The following is a 23202-nucleotide window of genomic DNA, read 5'->3' on the forward strand; positions in this document are numbered from 1 at the left end:
AGCGATCCCTCGAGCAATTGTAGCAATTAAACTCACAAATAAGTAGAAGTAGCTTCTTGACTGGAAGATAAACAAATCACATACACAAGCTTCAGCATTCTTCAACTTGATTGTCGTCCTGTTTGTTGAGAACGCTCAGTGCGTATTTGGCAGCAGCGCTTTTAGCTGTTTTCGAATTACCGCCAGCGCCCTTAAACACACGCGTCCCTTGGATTTCTATCGCCACGCACAATCTCCCATCGGCAAGACTTTCCGATTTCCTGCGAACAAAATGAATTTCCTTATGCTCGATTTTCCTCTAATTTAAGTATCAAGTAAAGTTACCTGAATTTGAGGGCGTTAGGGTAGCGCTCATGAAGTACTCGCAGGGCAGAAATGGGAATCTTCTCATTGAATTTTTCTAAAGGCAATTAAATAGAAATCATTAGGCTATTCAGAAAAATATCAAACAGTTACACCTTACCCAATGCGTCGTGTAAAAAGGGCAGGTAAGATTTCCACACCGCATCGAGCGACATGCCGGAATCGACAAATATGGCACCTGCCACCGACTCGAAAATGTCGCCCAACACTTTAGGAACGTCAATATTGCTGGCCAGGGATTGGTGAGGCTCACCGGTTTCTTCAAGAACAAAATACTAACAACCAATTCAAGTTAAGACAAGTCGATAATAATATAATTGAATTTTAAACCAAAAGCTCCGCCGTACTTACATTATGCATCAGCAGATGTCCGTTTTCTTCTTGTGATCGAACGAATCGATCCAGAATCACGTTTAAAGACAAGGAAAGATGCTTCAAGTAGAGGTGAAAACGGTTCTTGACCGCCATGACAGCAAAGGTCTCGTTGTTTACCATGGCCGAACGGAGATCCGTTAGAATGGCCGGGGTGTATTGACAAGGATTGTCATAGTAATACCGCGTAACGAGATAATCTGCGAATCAAAATGATTAAAATGATTTTCCCTTGTGAAAAGTGTAACAATTCGAGTACCTAGCACAGCATCACCGAGGAATTCCAGCCTCTGGTAACAATTGGTGATCCGGTTGGGAATGTAGGAGGCGTGAGTTAAAGCTTCAATCAACAAAGCTTTGTTCTTGAAAGTATAGCGGAGTCGCTTTTCAAATGATTCTAATCCGGCAAAGAGCTGCGATAGAGCCTCTTCTTGATCTTTGAGTTGAGTATCGTTTAAAGTGGATGATCCAAACGTTGACGGGAGTATCGGGAATCCATTCATTTCGTTGAAGGTGGCGATCTCGAGTCGAGGAAGAGTTTTCAATCCCATCCAGTCCATGAGTTTGATGGCGCCCTTGATTCCAGTTGTGGTCAGATAAACACCAATCAAAGCCTCCATGCAATCTGCCACATTCTTCATCAGGACATATTGCTGGACATGAGCATTGATGTCAGTGTCAGGATCCGTCGGCGTTTTGAATCCAGGAGGGAGGAAATTCGCCATTAGTTCGAATCTTTGAGCGACGGTGAATTCCCCAATGTCCTTTTTGGCGCCCAACTTGAAGAGATGTTTGTTGTTGATCTGGCGCATCCGCATGAGGCTGAGCCTGCCTTCGTCGCAGCGGTCACTACCCGTTTCTCCGTACACATAAATGGATATGACCAACTTTAAAATGGAGTCGCCAATCGTTTCCGAACGTTCCATGTCGAATCCTTCGTGCGTCTTGGCAAGAGTGAGGGCTTCTAATATCATTCCGGGCGAAGGGCCAAATTTGGAGAGCATTCCGGAGTTCCCGGAATCGAATTTCAGATTAAAAGTTTCCGGTGGACAAGTTGGTAGGTCATCCGACGGATTCCCATTAGCCAGATCAGTCCATTTGTTCCTTTGCTCGTCAATGGAATCTGGAAATTCACGGAATGCAGAATAGCTGCCAGGATTGGGCAAACTCAACTCACTTGGTTTCTTCGGTGAGGATGTAGCGATGAATGTTTCGGCCGGGGTTTGTTCGATGGAAGACTGGTTTGGACTGAGATCTTTTTCCGATTCATCATACTCAAAACTCCACATCATATTGACGTCGAGATCCAAGTAATCCATGAAGGCGGAAGGTTTCAAAGTGCTGGCCAAAAGTGTGGGGTCTGCAACACAGCGGCTTTCGGCACGAGACTTTTGGGGTCGAAGTCGCAAAGGGCACCAAACGGAAGAAACGTTGACGGATCCGGGTAAGAATTCAATTCCAATGTTGGCTTCCTTGTAGACAAGGACACGGAGTTCTTCAGCCACCAACATGCGATCAAGACGGTGGAGAATGCAAGGGAGCCAGACTACCTGTTTCCAAATGGATCCGGCCAGCGGATGAACATGACACAACTCGGCCACTAGATGCATTGGCGTTTCTTCTCTTGTCGAAGCAGCTCTGTTGAAAATTCAAATGTTTTATTTTAGTTAACCAAACACCATAAACTGGCCACGATAATATTTATTAGTACCTGTTGACGAGGAAATTTTTGCCAGATATTTCACGACTGACTTGAAGAAGCTGCTGCTGCAGATTAGTCAACGTGAGTTTGTACTTGAGCTGGAAATAAGATGCGTACGTTTCAAACTCTTTGTTGGGAAATGGAGTGAGGGGTGTCAAATCTGAAACACGGTCCACGTAAAAAGAGTTCAGAGTGCCCAGCGGTTTATAAGACGGGACGATAACCGAATCGATGAGCCGGCTTGAATCAAAGATAAAATTATCTCCAGTGTAGGGCGGTTTCTCCCAATTAATTGCTGGTGCGTTGATCATATTTTCAACGAGGGCAAAGTCGATCTTGTCGTTTGCCGTTTGCAGAGGGACCACCAGGTACTGCAAGTCAGAGGCCAGCACGTCAAAAACGAGCTGTCGCTTCCACAAAAAGAGAACATCCTGGAAAACGAATTGATGAAATCTTTCCAGTTTTCCCAGCTGACTCTGGTCAAGGATAACTGAATCAGCTCCGCACAAGTTGACTTGAAATTCACCGGCTCGGGTTACCACAGGAAATGGGCAAATGGCAGGGATGACTTTGGACGTCAAAATGGCCAGTTTCGTGTCGACGGCGAATGGGAAATACAGTTTCGTGATGTCTAGGCAAGGCTTCATCAACGTAAAGTCAATCGCATAGACGAAGCACGGCTGTCCAGGAAGAGGGCGGCAATTGGAAAAACAGCCAGGCAGACGTCGGTTGTATACTGCGATGTTTTCCTTATTGAGCTGAGGAGCTGCAGAATTTTCTTCATCTTCAGTTGACGACTCGTCGTCGATCACATTTAGTCGTGGCACTGGGAAAAGGTGATTGTCGTCGAGCTCTTTCATTTCGTGGAGCTTGATGGATGCTTTTAAAGCAACTGCTCGTTTGGCTAGACGTTTTGTGGGCATAACATCTCCAATGACCTCATCTCTCAAGGGAGAGTTCAACGGAAGAAAGAGATGGCATTGAAATAAATTGTTGATCGATGAATATTTGGAAGCATCAGTCGGTAATTTCTTTAATATGTCCTTGATTTTCTGTAGCTGGATGGGATCAACGTCGCTTTCTGCAACTTTCTTGGTAGTCAGTTGTGGAGCCAAACTAACATCCGGATCGGAAGAGAGTTGACCACAGTACCTAAGACAGACAAATCATCACGTTATTTCTCTTTTATGAGCAGGTGCAAAAATCTAACGAAAGATAAAAGTGGAATTTTATACGAGACTATACCTGTTGATGAGTGATATGCTGCTTGGTAAGGTAATTCGAGGCCCATCCTCTCCAAATGGAACATACGGTGGGATGATTTGACTAAACAAGTTGTCTATGGCATTATCTCGTTCGTCTTCAAAGTTTCCAGTGGACAAAAGCTGCTGCTCAATGCTGTGGAATTGGGCCAAATCCGCCAGGCAGCTTTCCGTCTCACCACGACTCACTAATATGCAATAGAAGGCTTTCTTCGATCTAGCCCGACCTGAAATGTTATGGCACAAAATCTAAAAGTAAACATATGGACTTTGCCTCATAAAACAAAAATTAAATGTACCTTTGGTCTGAACATAATCACAGTAAGTTTTGATTCTATCAAATCTAATGATTAAATTGCAATCAGGAATATCAATGCCTTCTTCCTGCAAAATAATTCGTAACACATTTTATAAATCCAATACAAAATAAATTTGTAAAAATTTACCAGGACAGAAGTGGCCACTAGCAAGTTGCAGAGACCTTCACGAAAATAATGCATAATCTCGTTTTGTTTCATGTTGAGAATTTGAGTTTCTTTCAGGGATGAGTTTCGACCTGCTGCCTTGCCCATCGTAAACAATGGCTTCAAAAATTCTAACGTTGTGTCATGTTTCGCGATATCCTAAATCAAATTGGAAATTAGATTCAAGACAAACAATTCAATAATAATAAAAAATAAAACCTTTAGGAAGTGATAAAGTACATTAGCCATAGAACGTCGCTCGACGAAAACGATGGCACACATCTTGAAGGTTGCACTACAAATATTCGCAAAATTAATTTCAGATCATGATATTCATATAGATAATAACTTACTTTTTTAATTCATCTGAGCTTTGATTAGGACTAAAATTTCGTAATATTTCTAATAAACGAATCACTCTCGGCTGAACAAAGAGCAAAAGTCGGTCCACCGGTGAATACTTGGCGAAATAAGGAGTGCAAACTTCCCTAATGATAAAATTCGGTCAATTACAAACTTGCTTCTAAGCCAAAAACCATATTATATTAACAGCTACCGAACTTCCTGGCAGAGAGCAGAAACTCTGATTAGGTCTGTCAGAAATTGGGCGGTCTTGGCTCGACTCTTGGTACGCTCCAAAATGCGAATGTAGACATGGGCACAATGAAAAGCCCCGTACGGTCCTAAAAAAACCCCAAAATCAATTAAACTGATGAATAGACAGAAAATGTAAACGCTCAAGAAAAAGGTTGGCCCACCTATTGTGCTCAGAAGATAGTCTATGTCGTTCAGTGCATCAAACAACACATCGATTTTGTCAGGCTGCTTGTTAACATCGGGTCCATCTTTAGAATTGCCTTCGCCGTACTGTTGTTCAAGTTGCTGCATAAGGGAAGACACCATTACAAAAATAATCCGACTTAATTCTTCCGCATCTGGATTCGGATTGGAATTTTTGTCTTCATACTGTAAGATGGTTTCGCACGGTTTGGTGGAAGAGCTTAAAAATAATAAAAAGGGATGTCAGAATGAGAATATCACGGATTTTTTGTTGTAAATGTTAAAATACCGGGCGACAGTTTCTACGTCAGAGGGAATCCTGACGACGCATCCCATTGTTTCGGAGAGTTGCTGGATTAGATCAGGCACCTTCTCCGGTTTGCATCTCATCCTAAACAGAGCTGCAGTCAATCCCAGAATTTTGGGACGTTGGGAAACTATCGACGAAAACAAACATAGTTCATTAGATCGATTGTGTATAGCTCAAATTTAATTCGAGATATTCTTACCTTCACAGCTTTTCAGTTTTGAAAGAACTTGCTTCATCGGTGCATCCTTAACAGCAGCATGACACTCGTCGAAGACCAGTAAATTGAGCTGGTGAGGTGAGAAAAAGGCATGGTTCAAGATGTCCACAAATATTTGAGCAGTCATCACCAGGACATGGTTGGAATCAAATTCAATGTTCCACCTTGAACAACAAAAATAAATCAAACGAATCAATTTAAAAACTCAAACGATTGTGCTTAAAAAGTTCGTTAACTAAACGTACCTGTCTTTTTCCCAGATGTCAACTCCCATACTCCCGTAGAACTCTTTAACTTTCAAATAGGTGTGGCGTCCTAAATGGAAAATCCGTACAGTAAGAGGATACGAACAATCAATATCTATACTAGGACGTACGCAAGTAGGCGGCCTGTTGAATAGCCAACACAACGGTGGGTACAAGGAAAACTGTCCTTTTCCCTCCTGAATCCAACGGCTTTGTGACTTCATGAGATTTTTCTTTGATCAGAAGGGCTGCAATGAATGTCTTTCCTGAACCAGTTGGTAGGTAAACAATTATGTTTTCATCCAACGCTGCTTGGAACAGTTCAATCTGTGAAATTTTATACAAGCTATTTTGGTATGCTCCAAATAAACATATTGTAACATCATTACCTGATAATCCCTTGGAGTGAACTCAGTATCAACATTACATGATTTGCTTGGAGATTCCATGATTGGATTTTCTCGGATTTTCTGCAAAGAAATAAAATTTTTTATTAGCCCATGAATTCCCTTAACATGTTATAATGTAAAGGTAACAACACAAGAAGGGTAATAAGCTACAAGTAGTTATCATAATGAAAATGATCTCAAACTAAGAATATTGAAACAAAAGAAATGAGATCGATGCTTATTACCTTTACTGTAGTATAAGAACTTGTAATACCATGCCTTTGACACCTGATAGTAACACAAATCTCCTAAGTGAACAAGTTGAGAAAAATATCAGAATTGAAATTTTCAAATGTCTTTACATTCTATTTGTACTATCAATATTTGTTCAAAAAAATCCAGTTCAGTCAAGGGCCATCATTCATTTCAGAGTTTCTCAACAACCATCAAGCACAGTTAAGTTAGTTAAATTCGGTCACGAATATGAATCAAGTGTCCGTGCCAGTTAATTAAAGGTACTTCTTTAGTTGACTGCATATATGCTTGACTGCACTGCTAAGTGGCTAAGTGCTAACAAACTAATACCACAGAAAAGAACAAAAACTACAGAAAGGATTGCTCAGAATCACCCCATCCCCTTATTTTAAAAAGGAAAATATTGGGAATTGGCTGCCATCTAGCGGAAGATAAATAGATAAATACTGGTCAGACTCTTCACTCGACTGACTTTTGGCATGTTTTTTAAAGAAGGAAAACTAATAGAAACACATTATAATTTCAAACATCTTACAGTTTGGGTTTTTCCTTCTAGATCGTCCTAGATATTGCAGCCAACCTACAACCCGGTGCCCACACAGGCCACACTCTATCCACAATCCGTACCCATTTCCTACCCAATACGTAATAATCCAGCCAAAACCAATACAAAATAGTATCGTCAAATCAGTAAATCACCAACCGATATGAGACCTATTTACTACATTCACATCCTACTATAAATACCGCGATATCGCATGGTAAAAAGACAGACGCAATCCGAGAAATATTGAATTTATTAAAAGTGCATTTTGAAAAAGAAAATGGCATTTAGTCCTCACGTTCACGTTTTATTGTTTATGGGCTATTTGGCGATACTCTCGAATTGCGCTGTCTCTTCTCCAGAGGAACAATTTCTACAGCAGCTAATGAAAAATTATGTAATTTCTCTGTTCTTTTAAACTATTTTTGATCTGAACATGTTATAACCTTGTTTCATTGCTTGAATGTTAGGTTAACATTAAAAGGAGTTGTTGAAAAATTGGAGTCAAAAGTTATTCAACTTGAGGACAAAGTTATTGGATTGGAAGTTCAACTTAAAGAAAATGTAAATTTAATTTCTCTCAAAATCTGATAGCTTCCACGTTTCTGAATCAATAATTTGATTTTTTTTTTCAGAATGAAATAAAAGAAACGTTGCAATCAGACGTGAATCAACTAAAGGCCAAACTCAATCAGCAAGAATATTTCGAAACTTCACTGCAAAATAACCGCCCGTCGCCAACTGCTGGAAAACCTGGAAAGAGCAGTACCCCCAGAACATGTCTAGAACTTCGTTCAACTAACCCCGTTCTGTCATCCGGAATACATTGGATCGATCCGGACGGCGACGGAGGAGACAGTCCTATCACCGTCTACTGCAATATGACAACAGGTATAACATTACTGAATTTAGAAATGAAAAGAAAATTTCGCTATATTCAAAATTAGGATCGACTGTCATTCTGCACGACAGCGAATCGCCTATGGATGTCGGACATTGCGCTGATCCTGGATGCTATTCAAGAGTCATCAAATATAACGCGACCTATGGACAAATGAAAGCTTTAGCAGATTTATCGGCGAGATGTCAACAGTCCATCAAAGTTGGTTTGGGTTTTTTATTTATAAAATAGATGAAATTTAATTAATTAATTTGCCATTATTATCACAGTACGATTGTTTTTTACGCTCCACTCGAGCTTAATAATGTCGCCTATGGCTGGTGGAACGACAGGGATGGAAATGCGCAATATTTCTGGGCCGGAAATAACGACGCTGGAATTCACACTTGTCAGTGCGGAATCAGCGGAAATTGCATCGACGCCTACGCCAAATGCAACTGCGATGCGATCGCTTCAGCGCAGTTAGTTGATGATGGTTAGACAATTGTCCTGTTTATTTGTTTACTTTTTGTTAGTTAAATTTAAAGACTAGTCTCCACGAGCAATAATTTTTCAGCAATAATGCGTCATAGATATTCCACGTTTCTCTTATTATAGCTACTTATGTCGTTGTACGAAAACGATTGATTCTTTCATTTGCCATATTTGTTTAGGTGTCATTACCAATAAGGAACTTCTTCCCATCACTCGTTTGAACTTTGGTCGGACTCAACTGGAAACTTCATTCGGTGTCCATACGCTTGGCAACTTGGAATGCTCAGGGAGTGTGGCTGCCGTTATGGGAATTCCGACGTCATGTAAAGATTTGTGGCTTCTTGGCTACTACCTGAGCGGGTTGTATTCCATCAAGGGGGCTGCAATGATAGAAACCGTTTATTGCGATTTTAATAAACTCGTTGAGGAAGAAGGTGCTGTGTTCAATGCTATTTTTTAATTTAAAAAACAGAGTTAATTTTATTACCAATCTATCTTCTGCAGGTTTTCAAAAATGGATAGGATATTCTAACATTAAATCATTCCCAGCACATTTCTATGTCCAAAAGGAGGCTTCCTTCTGTACACCTAATACTCCCATTCCGTTCGAGGTAGAAAGACTCAACGTCGGAAATGCCATGAATTTAGCGACTGGAAAATTCACGGCTCCTGTCAAGGGAACTTATTACTTCGCATTTACTGCACTGGCACATTTTCCGCAATCTTCTGCAACCCGATTGTATTTAGACATCTTGCTATATTTAAATGGCAATCGAATTGGAAGGGCGCAGGTTGATGAATCCAACACCGTTAATGGTCAATATTCCCCGTTGGTTCTCCACTCGTCGCTGCAATTGAACATTGGAGACCAAGTCTGGATGCAAATATCTGAGGCTGATGACATATCAAGTGAAGTGTGTCTGATGGACGACGCTTCCAAATCCACTCATTTCACTGGATGGTTACTGGAAGAGGAAATTGTTGCGTCACTTTAAATTTTCTGCGTATAGTCGAAGAAAACTTTTAATAGCAAACAATTAATTTGGGTTGTTTAAATGTAATAGTAATACATAGAGTAGAATGCATAACACATTTGGGATTCCCCATTATCTGACTTAGATAACAAATGGTAAACGTTCAGAAAGCCCATTGTGGTGCGGTAATTTGACTGTGTCAACTTTTGTGAACTTTATTTGTCACGATTGATATCTTGTATAAACGAGTGAAAAGTCCAGTTAAAAAACTAGCGCCTTATTCAGATTGCTCGGTTAGAATTGCACACCTGACTCGAAAATCTCGGAGCTTACCCCTTTGTCTTCGAAAATAATTTTACGACCCACTTGAATTAAAAAAAGAAAAAAAAAGTTACCAGGTGAGTAGTTGATCTTGTTCCAGTGCGATCGATCGAATTCGGAAGGCTGCAAACATGATTTGAGAGTCGGGAGTGTTGAGATCGCGGATTTGAATTTCACCGCCCAGTGATCCGCAGATGATCGAATCACCTAGAACGTCGACAAATTTTGCATTAGGCCTAGTAATTGTGCGAAACTTAGATAAAAGCAAAAAATTTACCTGTGCTATTCCTGATAACATGACGGAATGGACCTCCCATATCGACGTCGTTGTTGCAAATTTCAGTTGCGTTAGTTTTGTTGATTGGACATACGTAAACGGCATCTTCTAACTTCTAAGGCCACCACGAAATTGGCCGATGGCGATTCCATTCTTACTAACAATATTTGTTCAAAGAATCCAATTTAGTCAAGAGCCATCATTCATTCCAGAGTTTCTCAACAACCATCAAGCACAGTTAAGTTAGTTAAATACGGTCACGAATATGAATCAAGTGTCCGTGCCAGTTAATTAAACTTCTTTTGTTCACTGCATGCATATGCTTGACTGCACTGCTTATTAAATAACAAACTAAACACAAAACACCAACTACACTCTACAGAAAGGATTGTACTCATTGCAGTTCAGAATCATCACCCCCATCCCCTTATTTAAATAGGAAAATATTGGGAATTGGCTGCCATCTAATGGAAGATAAGTAAATAAATACTAGGCAGTAGACGTCCTACTAATCCATGGAAAAAGAAAGCAGATGCTAAAGACGCCTACGAGTTCGTAATATGCAAATCATATTCCGCACACTTTTTCGGAGGAGCAAATCAAAATGTTGGTTGCTAATATCCGTTGCCATATACTCATCATGAATTTCGCCGAGTAAGTGCTTGGCGAATTTCATGACATTTATCGGTCTTCCAGCGTAAATTTTCGCATCGTCGATTAAGAAGGGATGTCTACCACATATCTACCCTAACGCATCGGGCTTCCGGAACGGGTCGCTCCTCATATTCACATCATTTCTATTACCTCGACTCTTCTTCCCTAGTAAATTTTGATAAAACATACATTTTGTTTAAATAACTACCGCAGCTGTTTTTTTTATTTACAAAACAATATATTAAAAAAATTACATAATAAAATGATTAAAATTCATTAAAATATTGTTGAAGAAATTGAATATGTAGGACTAGCGGATAAGGTTGAATGCATAAAATTGACTACGACGAAAAGAAAAAAGTTAATCAGTGTCTTGGCTTTTAAATTTGATTGCTTTAGAAAGTCCCCCACATGTCTCGTAGCATCTACTCTTAAAAAATCATTATGTGAAGTGGCAACTTGGTCCAGCTCGACGTTGAATTGGATCCCCGACACTTCTGATGCGCATTCAAAGTCGTCAATCAACCCACCCGTCGTTGCATCTGTTAAATAATTTCAAGCGTCAGTTGACCCAACAATCAAATAAAAGAAATAAAAAAAGCTGCACAATTAAATAACCATACTGTGAAGGCGGATGCTCGACTCTGGATAACTTGTGCTGGTAAAGAGAACATGGAGTTTCCAGGGACACCAATTCATGACCTACAATATACAATATTAACAAACACTTCAAATATTGATTACAAATATATATAGTTACTCTGACGGGATTTTCGTCTCCGGGGTTTCTGAAAATATTAATTGCCGGTAATTGCTTTGGATGGATGGCAGACATCCCACAAGTAAGTTGCAGACTCGCAGCCGACAGCCAGTAAAAGCCCGTTGGTTGACCAGGAGAGGCTATAAGCGGCGAGATTCTGATGCAATGATAAAATGGGTTTAGTGGACCCACCCGTTTGGCGGAGGTCGTAAACCCCGACCCCTTCAGTTGAGGAGGCACTAAAAAAGGAGAGAATCAGAATTTTAAAAAAATTTCTCGAAGATTAGCCCTTAAAAAAAAAAAAAAGAAATAAGTTACCAGGTAAGTAGATGATCTTGTCCCATTGCGATGAAATATATTCCCGACTCTGACGACATGCGCCATTTGATGTGAAAGAGTCGGGAGTGTTAAGATCGTGGTTTTGCATTTCACCACCCATAGATCCTCTGATGATGGAATCACCTGGAACATCGAAAAAATTTGCATTAGAAATTATGAGAAACTTGGATAAAAACAAATTTACCTGTGCTATTCCAGATAACATGACGGAATGGGTCTCCGGGGTCTCCCATGTCGAAGTCGTTGTTCCAAATCTCAATTTTCTTGTAGCCCTCGTTGACTCGATAATAAAAGTTCCAATAAAACTCCATCTCTTAAGGCCACCAGGAAATCGTCTGATGGAGCCCAGTGAATGCTCTGGTTACCTGTTTGAATGCAACATCCAATAAATTTAAAAGGTAATAAATTAAATTAACTTAAAAATAAAACCCAATTAAAAGAAAAAGGTAACAACAGTATTCAACAGACAAATTTACCATGTTCTCTAAAAGGTTGCAGGACTGGCATCACTCGATGGGGTGAAGTGGGGATTTTAAATTTGGATTTAAATAGGAGTCGTACCACAAGCAGAAGAGGCCATAGGTTTTGCTTTCACAACTTTATTGCCAAACTTGAGAATTGGCGTGCTTTGTCAGGCCGGGGCTGTCCTGTTGCTCAGAGTAGTAATGACATCCGGCACGATGTGACATGGGCGACAAAAGATGCTGAGCCAACTGCATATTCGTTTCTGAACGACATGGAATCAACCTGCATCACATCAGACCCCAACATAAAAACACAAAAGAAGAAGCAAATTACTTTAGATTGACCTTGCGTTTGGTTCTTCTAACACAAATTGAAATCAACTAACGAACCTGTTTAGAATGTTACTGGGGAGACGAAGGACTACTGCGATGTTCCAGGTGATTCCATCATCAGCGGATCCATGGATGGGGAAATTAAAATCCACGATCTCAACACTCCCGACTCTGTCACACCAAATGGCGCATGCCGTCAGAGTCGGGAATATGTTCCATCGCACTGGGACAAGATCAGCTACTCACCTGGGTACCTTGTTGGCGGGCGAACAGAAACGATGGCACCCGAGGTGAATTACGATCGACACTTTGAATGTTTTGACCGAGGTTTTGACTCGACAAATGAGGCGGTGCCGTCGTCTCACCGTCTACAAAATTTGACAAGTTGTGAGACGACGAAATATTTCATGCCGACCATACATGGCGTGACAGGCATTTTTCTAAACAATTAATGATACCTTTCGTAGAAGCACGCAAAACATAAAACAATAAAACGACCGTCTGGCATGAGCCATCAACTGCTTCTGTGATTTTCTGTCAACGAAGAAAACAAAAGAAAACAAGTGATAAACGATTATTCATTTGTTTTACTTTAGCAATGGCCGGAAATGGGGGTAACATTCAGTGAAATAAATTATATTTTCTCTAAATATAATACATTTGAGTTAATTAGCATGTTTTTTTCGGTACAAATTTAAGGGCTGAAAGAAAATCTAATTGTATTATTTATTCGACTGAGTCCATCTGCAAGTTTTACATCGTGAACCTGTGCATAGCAACATGCTGAACAGTCTAGATAATCCCGCCAAAAAACAAAAACAGCTACACTTTCCAGGTCCCCGCCTCTATGAAAAAAAAATACCTTGCTATCTTTTTACTTTTTATATCAAATCACCAAGTGACCTTACAATAAAAACCTGCTTTACTTTACATACAAGATTAAAAGAGAGAAAAGGCAGAATTTATTGAAAATAATCCTTTGAGAGTTTGAGGGAGGAGTCAGAAAGTTTGGTGGCGGGAGGGAGGAGGGAAAATCGATTGAATTTATTAAAAGTGCTTCTGAATTCTGATATAAATGGCACTTAATCGTCACATGTATGTTTTATTATTTATTAACTATTGCTTCTTGTAATTCGCTTAAAATTAATAGATTATGTCAAGCACACCAGAGTTATTATGTTGTTAAGATTTTCCCGCCAGCATGATTTCGGCGCCAATGGTCAAGAAAATGAACCACGTGTTAGCCTCAGGCAGAGTTGTGAGAGCATGGTATTGGACTATTGGTACTACCCTCCCAACCCGCCTACCCGGGGAGATTTCGGTCAAAGTGCTTTTCGTCACGAGATAGAGCAGTCGCGAAATTATTTTAGTCCTGCTTCATACAAGTCAAGTTGGCAATTCTGGGTGTCCAACATGAGTAAAATTACTAAAGAATTCTTGTTAAAGAGAATGAAAAAGAAAATGAAGCCTAGCCCAAGTCATTGGACCGGAACCGATCATTTGAATGCCGCATTAGAGGAGGCCGGCTGTAAGACCCCCGACGAAATGATGATAGCCTTCCACCGTGCCAGTAAGTTATTTTTTCGATATTAGTAGTTTGTACGCAATCATTTACATGAAGAATGTTTCACATTTGGAATGCATGGGAAGGCATGATTGGGAGTTATCGACACACGTTTTAGAACTTTCCATGGAAATGGGTTTTTCGCGATTTAATGCCTCCCACCAACACCACAATTTTTACACGTTTAGCTGAAGGCATTTGATTTTCTTTGATTTTAATTCTAGTAACTTCTTTATCGGCGTGTATAATGTTATTGTCCTTAACGAATTAAAAAAAATCTGTTAATTAAGAAATTTGTATGCAACAGATATTATGTGTGATAAACCTAATAATTTTTTGGTTTCTATTTGTCTATTTTAAAAATTAAGTGACAGGATCATCTGAACCAATCTCAAGACTCCCAGAAAGTCTAACGCGCTCTCTCTACCCAGTTGATGGAGAACAAAAAGTGGATGATGACGATGATGATGACGATGATGATGACTTTGGCTTCCGCAAGTTCTTGAATCCAAAGGTTGTTCGTGGGAACTGGAAAATGCCTCGCCTCCACCCCATTTTCTCGACCGCCAACTTGTTTCTAGTTGTACTGATAACTAGATCCCCTAATGGCAGAAACATTCCAAGCGATTATTTTGATAAATTGCGGAATTCTTTTTTGGAAAATGGCCCGTAAGTTCTCACATTATTTAATAATAAATACATTATTATAGTTTAATAGTTAATACATTATTTTAATAAACCAATCATAATTAATTGTTATCTCAGGGCCATCAGAAAATTTCTCTACGACTTGAGCGGTCTGCAATACGAAATCCATCTTATTCAGGAATGCGCCGCTGATGAACCGATCTCGATTCTTGAAAGTGACACGGCCTCAGACGACAGTTCAGCCGATGACTTTGTCGATTTCCCAGCGAGCCATGTCGAACATCTTTTCATGTATCATTTCGTCGGCAACGCGAAAGTAGGGTACATGGTTAATTGCCCTCTGGATCTAAATGGCAGCATGTCGAATTATGTAGGCATTCTTATGATGATATAAACAATTAAAATTCATCATCTTAATCCTAAATGTTAATAATCGTTTATAGGCTGCTAATCTGAGAAATTTGGAGATGGGCGGAATTAAACCTGCTGACGTGATTTACATGTCTCATGGACTTGAAATGGATGCTGCTTCGAATGATTCCTTTTACGATGTCGTTCCCAACTTTACCATCTTTTCTGGAGACAAAATGATGGAGAAACTCAAAGAACTTAATTCGCCAGAATCTTCTGGCATTCCGGATAGTCACAATTCCGCAGTGGATGGATTCCTGTCTGCTGCTGGATACCGTAAGTTGAACTACAATTCGTTATTTAACGTTTGAATTGTTTAAAACATTTATTTTGAAATAGGTGCCAAAAACAGCCCAGATTCGAATTGAGCTTCGCAACGTGGAAGTACCAGGCAAAGCCCTCCAAAAATGATTTTCAGAATTCATGTTCTTAATGTCGGAGAACCAATCCAGAGATCCCGTTTTTCTTCAGTTTTATCTTCTCCAAGTTTACTTAACTGATCTCATTCAGGATTTTTTTCATAACTATTTCTCATGTAACGCATCACTTTTTCTTGGTATTCTCGTAAGAAAAATACACAACGAAAGGTGCTTCAGTTGCTTGCTGGCCTTGCTGTTGGTCGAGCGACTGGAAGAATCTCATTCAAACTTTAAAACCGCCCAAACTTGTAGTCAACATTTCCATCTCTAGATGGCGTTTCTTTATTTTGTTTTTTTCACATTTTTGCTTTCCATTTACAGACCAGAGATAAGATAAGATCAAGTGAGTGTAAATTAGGATACCAGCGTAAACGGGATATTAAAACGTAAAAGAGGAATTCTTGTGTAAATCTCTGCTGCTAGAATTCTGTACATTTTCATTCATCATTTGACGCTCAAAGAGATATGAATTTTAGATCACCTTTTCTTTTATCAAAAAGCATTGCAAATTGCAACAAATTGCGTCTGTTGTTCTTGCAGTCCTCCAAGGGATTCAGCACTCGTTCTGCCACTACCACCAAGCACAAATATGGTTCTTCCAAGACGGTCAACGTCGATATTTTAGGAACGTGGGACAGCCGGACAGAGTTGCCTCTTGAACTCGAGTCTAGCATCAACTATGGGAAACCCATACCTCAAATTCTCATCTCATCGGTTGGAACACACTCCATTCAAGGCAGGAGGCCTTACAACGAGGACCGCTTTGTTGCAAAAGAGCTCAGACCAAATCTCCTCTACTTTTCTGTCTTTGACGGGCATGGCGGATCAGAGTGTGCAGACTACTGCTACAGTCACATGGAGAATCATTTAACCTTTTGGTTGGACAGATTAAGTGTCAATGATATTGAACATGCAATTGATGCTGCTTTCATCGAGTTGAATAACTCATTTTCTCGTTGGTGGGCTTTTCATGGCAAAGGTAAAGTTTGTATTCACCAAGTATTTGTTAAGCTACTATTGAACTCTTTATTTTGTATTCGTAGCCACCAGTAATGTTCCAGGGACAACAGCTACAGTAGCACTCCTTCACAAGAACATGGATCTTTATCTTGGCCATGTTGTAAGAAGTATAGGCATACATCATTTATTCTTCATTACATTGAGCAAAATTAAACTTGCATCTTCCCCTATTGTAATTTTAATTGTTTTTACAGGGAGATAGCCGTGCTATGCTATGTCGAGGAGGGAAGGCCCGCCGTCTCACAACGGATCATTGTCCATCCCTTCTTACCGAAAAGGTATGGAAAATTGAACTCAAATTTGTTCAATGTTATTAACTAATTTGGATGTCACGTTTCTTTCAATTTAGACTCGAATTGAACAATCTCAAGGAAAGGTTGTGGTTGATGATGTTGGCCGAGGAATGGTCAACGGAAGGTCAGTTAACTCAAGTTTTCCGAATTGAACCAAGTAAAATAGCTTTCTATTCGTGTTTTTATTAGATTAGCGATGACGAGAAGCCTGGGAGATCTAGAGCTGAAACCATTTGGCGTGACTGCCGTCCCTGATGTGAGAAAGATTAAGGTATTCTTATTGATATAACATTCCTTTGCTCTATAATATTTATCCCTCTTATGTTATTCAAGATAAAGCACGGGAGAGATGCATTTCTAGTGCTGACTACCGACGGAATCAATTGCGTGATGTCGGATCAGGAAATTTGTGACGTCATCCAGCGAACTGAAGATCCAAACGATGCCGCCCACTGCCTAACTGATGCAGCCTTACATTACTCATCTGAAGACAATGCGACCGCAATCGTTGTGCCCTTGGGCTCCTGGGGTAACTCAAATCAGATTTGCTTCTCTAATATTCAAATTGCTCTAACTCGTTCGTCTGTTTCTTTTCATTTCAAAAATGACTTTTAGGCAATAACACGACATCAGCTTCCATTTTCTACAGTTTTGGCCGCAGCATGACGGTCAGCAGCCGCTTCAGTTAACACTCAATCCGCCCAATATAAAACTCGTGTTTTTATTACAAAAATAAGCCTCCAATCAATACCGTTGGAAGCAGCACGCCTCTACGACCCTTGTGACCCTGTTGATTTGAAACAGTAAACCCCATCGTCGTGAAATGTGAATACATGAATGTTTCATACATGAATGAAACTAATGTACGTATTTTATCATTTCCCATTTTCTCACTTCCTCGACTAAATCATTTTAAAAATTTGCTCATCATTTTATTTAATTTAGCGATTGATTTGTTTTACTCCTATCCCCCCGCTGCCCCAAACCATTTATGATGGAAACAACATGTTCAAGTGGCTGGAGAACGTGCGACAGCAGCGGGTGCAATCGGTGAGCATATAGTACTGGTAACTGTTTTAAAAATAGCCAGGGAGGAACACAGGCCCCGGAATGATAACAAAGTGTATTGTGTACATCTCCTCCCCCCACACACAGCCTTATACGCCGACGCACTTGTGAATTATTGCCCTTGTTCCACTTTGGATAAGCATTAGAAGCCCAGGAGCCAAATGGGCTCTTAATAGAATGGCGTGTGCAACATGGGCCGGTGTTTTATTTGGCGTCCAGCGGCGGATCTACTTTGCTTTCAACCGTATTATACCTTAGAAGTCGTCGGTCTTAACTCTGTGTGTCACACGACTCTTGCTCTAATCGTGATAGATGATTGTGCTAATGACTGGGTCGTTTGTCAGAACAAAGCGTCAAAGGATAAGCAATGGTAAAGTCGGAAGAGGGCCGCGCATTTCCTTTCAACCGGGTGGGGGGTGGGGGGTGTGTGCGTGTCTGTGCCGGGCAACATATATATGTATGCTCCACCTCCCGTTATACTGGTGCTCGAGTACGGCGCTGTACTTTAACTCTAATGTAGATAGCGACGGCCAGCATATGCAGACAACAGACACAATGAAAAATAAGGAAATATCTTTGATGGAAAAGTTTTGGGGGGGTCTCTCGGTTGCCACGCCTCGAGTTGTACATGTACTCGCGTTGTATATGATTGGTTGATTGATTGCATCAGAGACTCGGAACACAAGGACTAGACATTTTGTGAATCTGTAACCAACGAATCGTCGCCCATGTCGTCTAACCGCATCACCACCACCCATTAACCATCGATCACTGACGACCCAGCTGGTTGTCCCCCCTCCGTTTCTATGGCTCCGTTTGATTTGTAGATTGTCTTGAAATAATCGACACACCAGAAATTTACATTTGAAAATCAATCCAACTGTCCGTGAACGCGTTTAACAGCGGAGCTCTTGTCTGGGGGGTCGATTTGTCTCACTTTTTACGAGCGCAACCGCTGCCGTCTTTATAGGGAAAATCCCATTTGTTTTGGGTTGGTGTAGGGGCGACAATCCGGCACCTTTATCTGTTGGCATTGAGTTCCTGTCGAACCGAAACGGCCGACTATTTCTCTCTTTTGGCCTCAAATGTCCAAGTCGTAACGGCTCGACTCGTGTTAGTTGGTGGTTAAGGCAGGACTCGAAACTGAGCCGATCGGAAATAATTCGTGCGGTTTGAAATTACACGGCGCCAAATAAAAAAAAACCCGAAACATTTTAGTGTTTTTGACCGCATGTGATTTGTATAGGCTTCCATGCCCAGTCATCGAAAGGTCGCCTACAATTAAAATATTTCTATTGCTGGGCAGAAAATCCCATCATGCAGGAACCGGATTCCCCCCCGGCCCGAAAGCTTGGAAAAAGAATATCCTTGACGTCTAAACACGGGGACCAGTGTGTACATACGTCGGAATGAGCTTCAACTTACACGTATCCGATTGCTGGGGGTGGTCTTTGATTTCATCCGTTGTGCGCTGTGTGAAAAATAAGAAAAAATAAAATAAGAAGAAAGACTAGCACGCGTGAGTATTATACCGCCGTGAACGCAAGGAGAAGGTGGGGGGAGGACTGGACCAAAAGCGGAAAAGGAGGACGGACTTGGCTGGGGAAGGAGGAGCGACGACGACGACTTTTTGGGGTATACGTCGTTGTTTTTGGGTTGTTTTTGGGTAGTGTCGGTCCTGTCGTTCAACCAGGACAGAAACAAGGAGCTACTACTAGACATCCGTCATCCGTCTTGTGCAGCAAGACACTTGCGCGACACACACGCACTAGTACTACGTTTGGACCCCCTCCAGCAATCGACAGACAACAACCTGGGCAGCAATATTGTTCCGGCCCGCGTTTGTATTTCCCCAGTGCGACTTTGTGGGTGCTATACATTCATCACGTCGTACTTATATAAACCTTATAAGGCGAGTATAGTAGTACTTTTTCTTTTATAACTAATTCACTTTTGAAAACGAGACAAAGTTTCGTGTCGGGGAAGTCGTAGAAAATGAAGGATTACATTTTCGGGTCCCGTTGTACTACGCACAGTTGTATCGCACGCTTCTTATCGTAGAAATCCTCCTGGTATAGCGTTTTTATTCCTTTTTCTTTTTAAACAAGAGAGTTGTCTCATCCAATCGTCTGTTGACTAAAGCCCTTTGGATATAAATTGCGGTTGCAGTGCACTATAAAGAAGAGAAGAGCGACTTGACTGCGTGTCTGTTTATCTTGGACCAAGTTTCCCAGCTGCCCTTGTGCTGTTGCTTATTAGGAAAAACTCGTGCGTCTGATTGGTCGTCTATATGGGTGTTTTTACTCTATCCAGCAGCGCCAGCCAGCAGCCAGCAGAGCAGCACATGTGCCCCGAGAGACTGGTGGGGCAAGAAGCTGCTGGGCGGCTGCAACCGCCTGATAATTCAATCAGCTCTACTCTCTACTCTACTCTCCGCACAACTTTGGTAGTAGACAGAGTTTATATCGAGACAATATTTACAGACATAGTCAAACTCTATTCTACTACTTCCACCCTTGATTTGTTATCAATGTTCCGTTTCCCATCCGTATTTTTTAAAATCCCAACCGTGAAATGTCGTCGTAGGAAACGATCTGGGCGTCTTATCGGCTTTTCCATCAGATTGTCCTCCTTAAATTTTATTCAGCCGCGATGTCGATCGACCAGCTACTATAAAATAACGACATGTTGTTGTCTTTTACAGGGGAATTCTTTTTAAACATCAGGAGAAGAAGAGAAATAATTCCGTGAGCCTGTGGACGGACGCGCCGTTCAAAGATGAGAACGCCATGAATCGTAGCGCTCGACGTGTTTTGCTGCGTTTATTCCTACTGGCCTTACCGCTGGTCGTGCTGACGCTCTTTGCGACGTCGTTGCTATCCAGCAGCAGCAGCAACGCCGATTCGGTTCACAATACTGCTGCTTTGACTTTTGCATCCGAAGGTAAGCGATATCTCTCATTTCAAGAGCCCCTTTCCACCCTTGAGAACCCGACGACTCGAGTTACTCCCTCATCCCTGTCTGGATGGCTGGATGGAATTCTTTTTATTATTATTATATGACTTGTACAACATTCTCTTGGACGTGGGTTTTCTTTTTATCTCGACTCGTCTTTCGAGCACGAACGGCACAGACTCGTTGAACCTCCTCCTCCTCCACCGCAGCAGATCGTCTAATAGAGATGCAATTCTATTATATCCTCCAAGTGGATGGGGGTTCGATCTTCTTCTTCTTCCTTGTTGATGTCAACTTTTTTTTATTTTTATCTTCTCCGATCGTTTACAGTTCAGCCGTGCGGGACCCATCAGCTGCCTGCAGCACCGCCTCACGAGGAATTACAGCGACAACTTCAACAGCTGAAGCAAGTCATCAGTCAACTTGAAGATAGACTTCGACTACAAGGTGTGTGTCTCTGTGCTCATTTTGATGATTCCAAACATCTGCCGGTAGTCATCACAGTGTGCCTTTTTTCTAAAATATTTGCAGATGGAATTGCGGCTGCTGCGGCTGCTGTGGGTATCGGTGTCGTCAGTGACGGCGATAACAATCTCCCGTGCTCATCCAGCTACATCCAGAAGCAGGTAGTCTATAGTCATATAACATTTGAATAATTCTCGCCATTAAATTTGAAGTCCCTTTTAATAATCGATAGATTGAGCAGTCGGAGATAGAAAAAGGGAAAAAGTGGCACAACGAATACGAAATTATTCCGCATTCGCTGTTTACGCTTCAAGCTTTCTACTCGACGGAAGCCGGAATGGGCAGGAGAGTGGTGGAACGACCCATCGGGTCCCGCCGACAAGATTTACAAGAAGCTGTCAGTTCGGCTCTGTCGGTTTTGAATAACAAGGGCGACGCAACCAACAACAACAACAACAACAAGCGTCGCTACGTTGCCTCCGATTTCGTCGAAGGACTTTATCGGCTCGACCCGATTGAGGGGACCCAGTACGAGTTGTGGTTCCAGCAACAACAACAGCAAACAGCTCATCCCACCGACAATCATTCCATCAGGCGGTCCAATTTGGTTAGAGTCTCTTTATTGAGGCCTCACGCTCCATTGGTGGCCGTCCGTCTCGAACAGCAGCAGCAGCCACTTCAATTGCAATTGCCCATCGTCAACATCATCGTCCCACTGTCGGGCCGTTTGTCCGCCTTCGAGTCCTTCCTGACTCGTTTCCAGAAAAATGTCCTCACGGCCGGACAAGGCCGAGTCCACTTGACTGTCGTCTTCTTCGGCGACGAGCACTGGGATGAAATCCAGCGAGAAATGCTGACATTCGAGAAGAACAATGGATTTTCCAATTTCCATCTTTTGAACATCAACACGACGTTTTCCAGAGCCCGCGGATTACAAGTAGTACAGCGCTAATCAAATTAATTTTGTTTCAATTAAGCTAATGGAATTTTCATTTTATTTTTAAATAAAGGTTGGCGTGGAACATTGGGAAAGTTCGCCGATTGAAGAGGATGTCTTGGTTTTCCTATGCGATGTCGATGTGGCATTTGATTCGGCTTTTATCGAGCGATGCCGACGAAATGCCCAACCCAAACGTATAAACGCTCCATTTTCTTTTTTTCAAAACTATAAAACGCTAAATCTTTATTATTATTTCAAAACAGGTCAAGCCTATTTTCCGATCGTTTTCAGTCAATACAATCCCAATGTCACCAGACGATACACTCACCATCGAGAGGATTCGCCAGTCGTTCCGGCATTGCACAAAGATTACGGATTTTGGAGAGACTTTGGTTTTGGCATGGTCAGTTAACTTCAAATAATAATAATAATTAAGGGACATTATTAACAGTTTTGACATTTTTTATTTATAGGTGTGCACCTTCCGGTAAAAGCAATAAAATTCCAAATTTAAAAATGTAATTTAATATGCAATTATTTTTGGTTGGATTCAAACAGGTCAGATTTTCTGAATTTAGGAGGTTTCCACGGTGGCGACGAAACGACCGGGTGGGGCGGTGAAGATTTATTTCTTTACCGCAAATACATTCGATCCACCTTGCGTGTGATTCGTGCTCCGGATAAAAATATTTTTCATTTATGGCATCCTAAAAAGTGCCCGACCACATTGGGGCCGGTCCAGCGACGGGCCTGTCTCCAATCGCGAGGGAGGAACGAAGCTTCTTACGATCAGTTGGCGCTACTCTTGTTTTCCGTCGACGGACAATCACATCATCACCTATCCGAACCAGAGATTTAAAAAAAAGAAATTCACATAAATAATGCTCATTTTTTAAATGTATACTCGTTGGTATGACTCATAATAAGTCGCGTAATTAAACGTATTTCATTAAACTGTTTTACCACCTGTCAAAATTTCATGTCAATTATTATTTTTCAAAAATTATTATTTATAATTC

At 41.2% G+C, this 23202-nt stretch overlaps 7 protein-coding genes across 15 annotated transcripts in view; 5 read left to right on the forward strand and 2 right to left on the reverse strand.

Moving 5' to 3' along the window:
- Positions 1-10185, reverse strand: part of LOC124350529 (endoribonuclease Dicer-like) — a 15519-nt gene extending 5334 nt beyond the window's left edge. Inside the window, exons 1-20 of one of the 4 annotated variants that reach the window (XM_046801259.1) lie at positions 10013-10185; positions 6350-6412; positions 6105-6185; positions 5847-6042; positions 5716-5785; positions 5453-5634; positions 5233-5380; positions 4922-5163; positions 4720-4846; positions 4517-4651; positions 4383-4458; positions 4146-4322; positions 3999-4083; positions 3683-3926; positions 2447-3589; positions 995-2373; positions 715-935; positions 464-638; positions 325-400; positions 24-260 (exon numbers count right to left, since the gene is read on the reverse strand). In XM_046801259.1, the coding sequence (XP_046657215.1) occupies positions 92-260; positions 325-400; positions 464-638; positions 715-935; positions 995-2373; positions 2447-3589; positions 3683-3926; positions 3999-4083; positions 4146-4322; positions 4383-4458; positions 4517-4651; positions 4720-4846; positions 4922-5163; positions 5233-5380; positions 5453-5634; positions 5716-5785; positions 5847-6042; positions 6105-6164 (4905 nt within the window). In that variant the 5' untranslated portion in view covers positions 6165-6185; positions 6350-6412; positions 10013-10185 and the 3' untranslated portion in view covers positions 24-91. Of the gene's footprint in view, positions 1-23; positions 261-324; positions 401-463; positions 639-714; positions 936-994; positions 2374-2446; positions 3590-3682; positions 3927-3998; positions 4084-4145; positions 4323-4382; positions 4459-4516; positions 4652-4719; positions 4847-4921; positions 5164-5232; positions 5381-5452; positions 5635-5715; positions 5786-5846; positions 6043-6104; positions 6186-6349; positions 6704-10012 lie in introns of those variants that run through there. The other 3 variants (XM_046801261.1, XM_046801260.1, XM_046801258.1) reach the window with 3 other exon arrangements.
- Positions 6380-9299, forward strand: LOC124348760 (collagen alpha-1(III) chain-like). The gene is made up of 8 exons (XM_046799032.1): positions 6380-6398; positions 6507-6564; positions 7374-7467; positions 7539-7794; positions 7851-8005; positions 8074-8279; positions 8458-8712; positions 8783-9299. The coding sequence occupies exons 1-6, from the start codon at positions 6380-6382 to the stop codon at positions 8104-8106; spliced, it is 615 nt and encodes a 204-aa protein (XP_046654988.1). The 3' UTR covers positions 8107-8279; positions 8458-8712; positions 8783-9299.
- LOC124348761 lies at positions 8109-9273 on the forward strand. The gene is made up of 3 exons (XM_046799034.1): positions 8109-8265; positions 8458-8712; positions 8783-9273. Exons 1-3 carry the CDS (start codon positions 8109-8111, stop codon positions 9271-9273), a joined length of 903 nt encoding a protein of 300 aa, XP_046654990.1.
- Positions 10186-10694: 509 nt separating the features above from the next.
- LOC124350729 lies at positions 10695-12888 on the reverse strand. Of its 5 annotated transcripts, none has more exons than XR_006921101.1 (9): positions 12859-12888; positions 12458-12768; positions 12080-12350; positions 11788-11968; positions 11583-11726; positions 11396-11503; positions 11265-11318; positions 11128-11206; positions 10695-11046 (listed from the first exon to the last, which is right to left on the reverse strand). XR_006921101.1 is itself a non-coding variant. In XM_046801551.1 (9 exons), the coding sequence occupies exons 5-9, from the start codon at positions 11912-11914 to the stop codon at positions 10781-10783; spliced, it is 855 nt and encodes a 284-aa protein (XP_046657507.1). In that variant the 5' UTR covers positions 11915-11968; positions 12080-12350; positions 12458-12571; positions 12647-12768; positions 12859-12888; the 3' UTR covers positions 10695-10780. The 5 variants fall into 5 exon arrangements, 4 of the variants coding, with proteins under 4 accessions (XP_046657507.1, XP_046657506.1, XP_046657505.1 ...); XM_046801551.1 differs by having other exon boundaries at positions 11265-11503; positions 12458-12571; positions 12647-12768; XM_046801550.1 differs by having other exon boundaries at positions 11265-11503; positions 12165-12350.
- A 769-nt stretch (positions 12889-13657) lies between these two features.
- Positions 13658-15678, forward strand: LOC124350686. Its single transcript, XM_046801488.1, has 5 exons — positions 13658-13970; positions 14333-14633; positions 14730-14982; positions 15056-15299; positions 15363-15678. Exons 1-5 carry the CDS (start codon positions 13667-13669, stop codon positions 15389-15391), a joined length of 1131 nt encoding a protein of 376 aa, XP_046657444.1. The 5' UTR covers positions 13658-13666; the 3' UTR covers positions 15392-15678.
- A 113-nt stretch (positions 15679-15791) lies between these two features.
- LOC124350692 (protein phosphatase 1K, mitochondrial-like) lies at positions 15792-17481 on the forward strand. The gene is made up of 7 exons (XM_046801500.1): positions 15792-16421; positions 16486-16562; positions 16657-16740; positions 16812-16879; positions 16945-17026; positions 17089-17284; positions 17371-17481. The coding sequence occupies exons 1-7, from the start codon at positions 15908-15910 to the stop codon at positions 17442-17444; spliced, it is 1095 nt and encodes a 364-aa protein (XP_046657456.1). The 5' UTR covers positions 15792-15907; the 3' UTR covers positions 17445-17481.
- A 14-nt stretch (positions 17482-17495) lies between these two features.
- Positions 17496-23140, forward strand: LOC124350587 (chondroitin sulfate N-acetylgalactosaminyltransferase 1-like). Of its 2 annotated transcripts, XM_046801360.1 has the most exons (10): positions 17496-17618; positions 17701-17805; positions 20528-20766; positions 21109-21225; positions 21310-21404; positions 21476-22180; positions 22254-22377; positions 22447-22586; positions 22657-22670; positions 22742-23140. In XM_046801360.1, the coding sequence occupies exons 2-10, from the start codon at positions 17747-17749 to the stop codon at positions 23040-23042; spliced, it is 1794 nt and encodes a 597-aa protein (XP_046657316.1). In that variant the 5' UTR covers positions 17496-17618; positions 17701-17746; the 3' UTR covers positions 23043-23140. The 2 variants fall into 2 exon arrangements, with proteins under 2 accessions (XP_046657316.1, XP_046657317.1); XM_046801361.1 differs by lacking the exons at positions 17496-17618; positions 17701-17805; positions 20528-20766 and adding an exon at positions 20807-21038.
- The last annotated feature ends 62 nt before the right edge of the window (positions 23141-23202 follow it).

Source organism: Daphnia pulicaria, chromosome 7 (assembly GCF_021234035.1).
Source record: "Daphnia pulicaria isolate SC F1-1A chromosome 7, SC_F0-13Bv2, whole genome shotgun sequence".
Classification (NCBI taxonomy): domain Eukaryota; kingdom Metazoa; phylum Arthropoda; class Branchiopoda; order Diplostraca; family Daphniidae; genus Daphnia; species Daphnia pulicaria.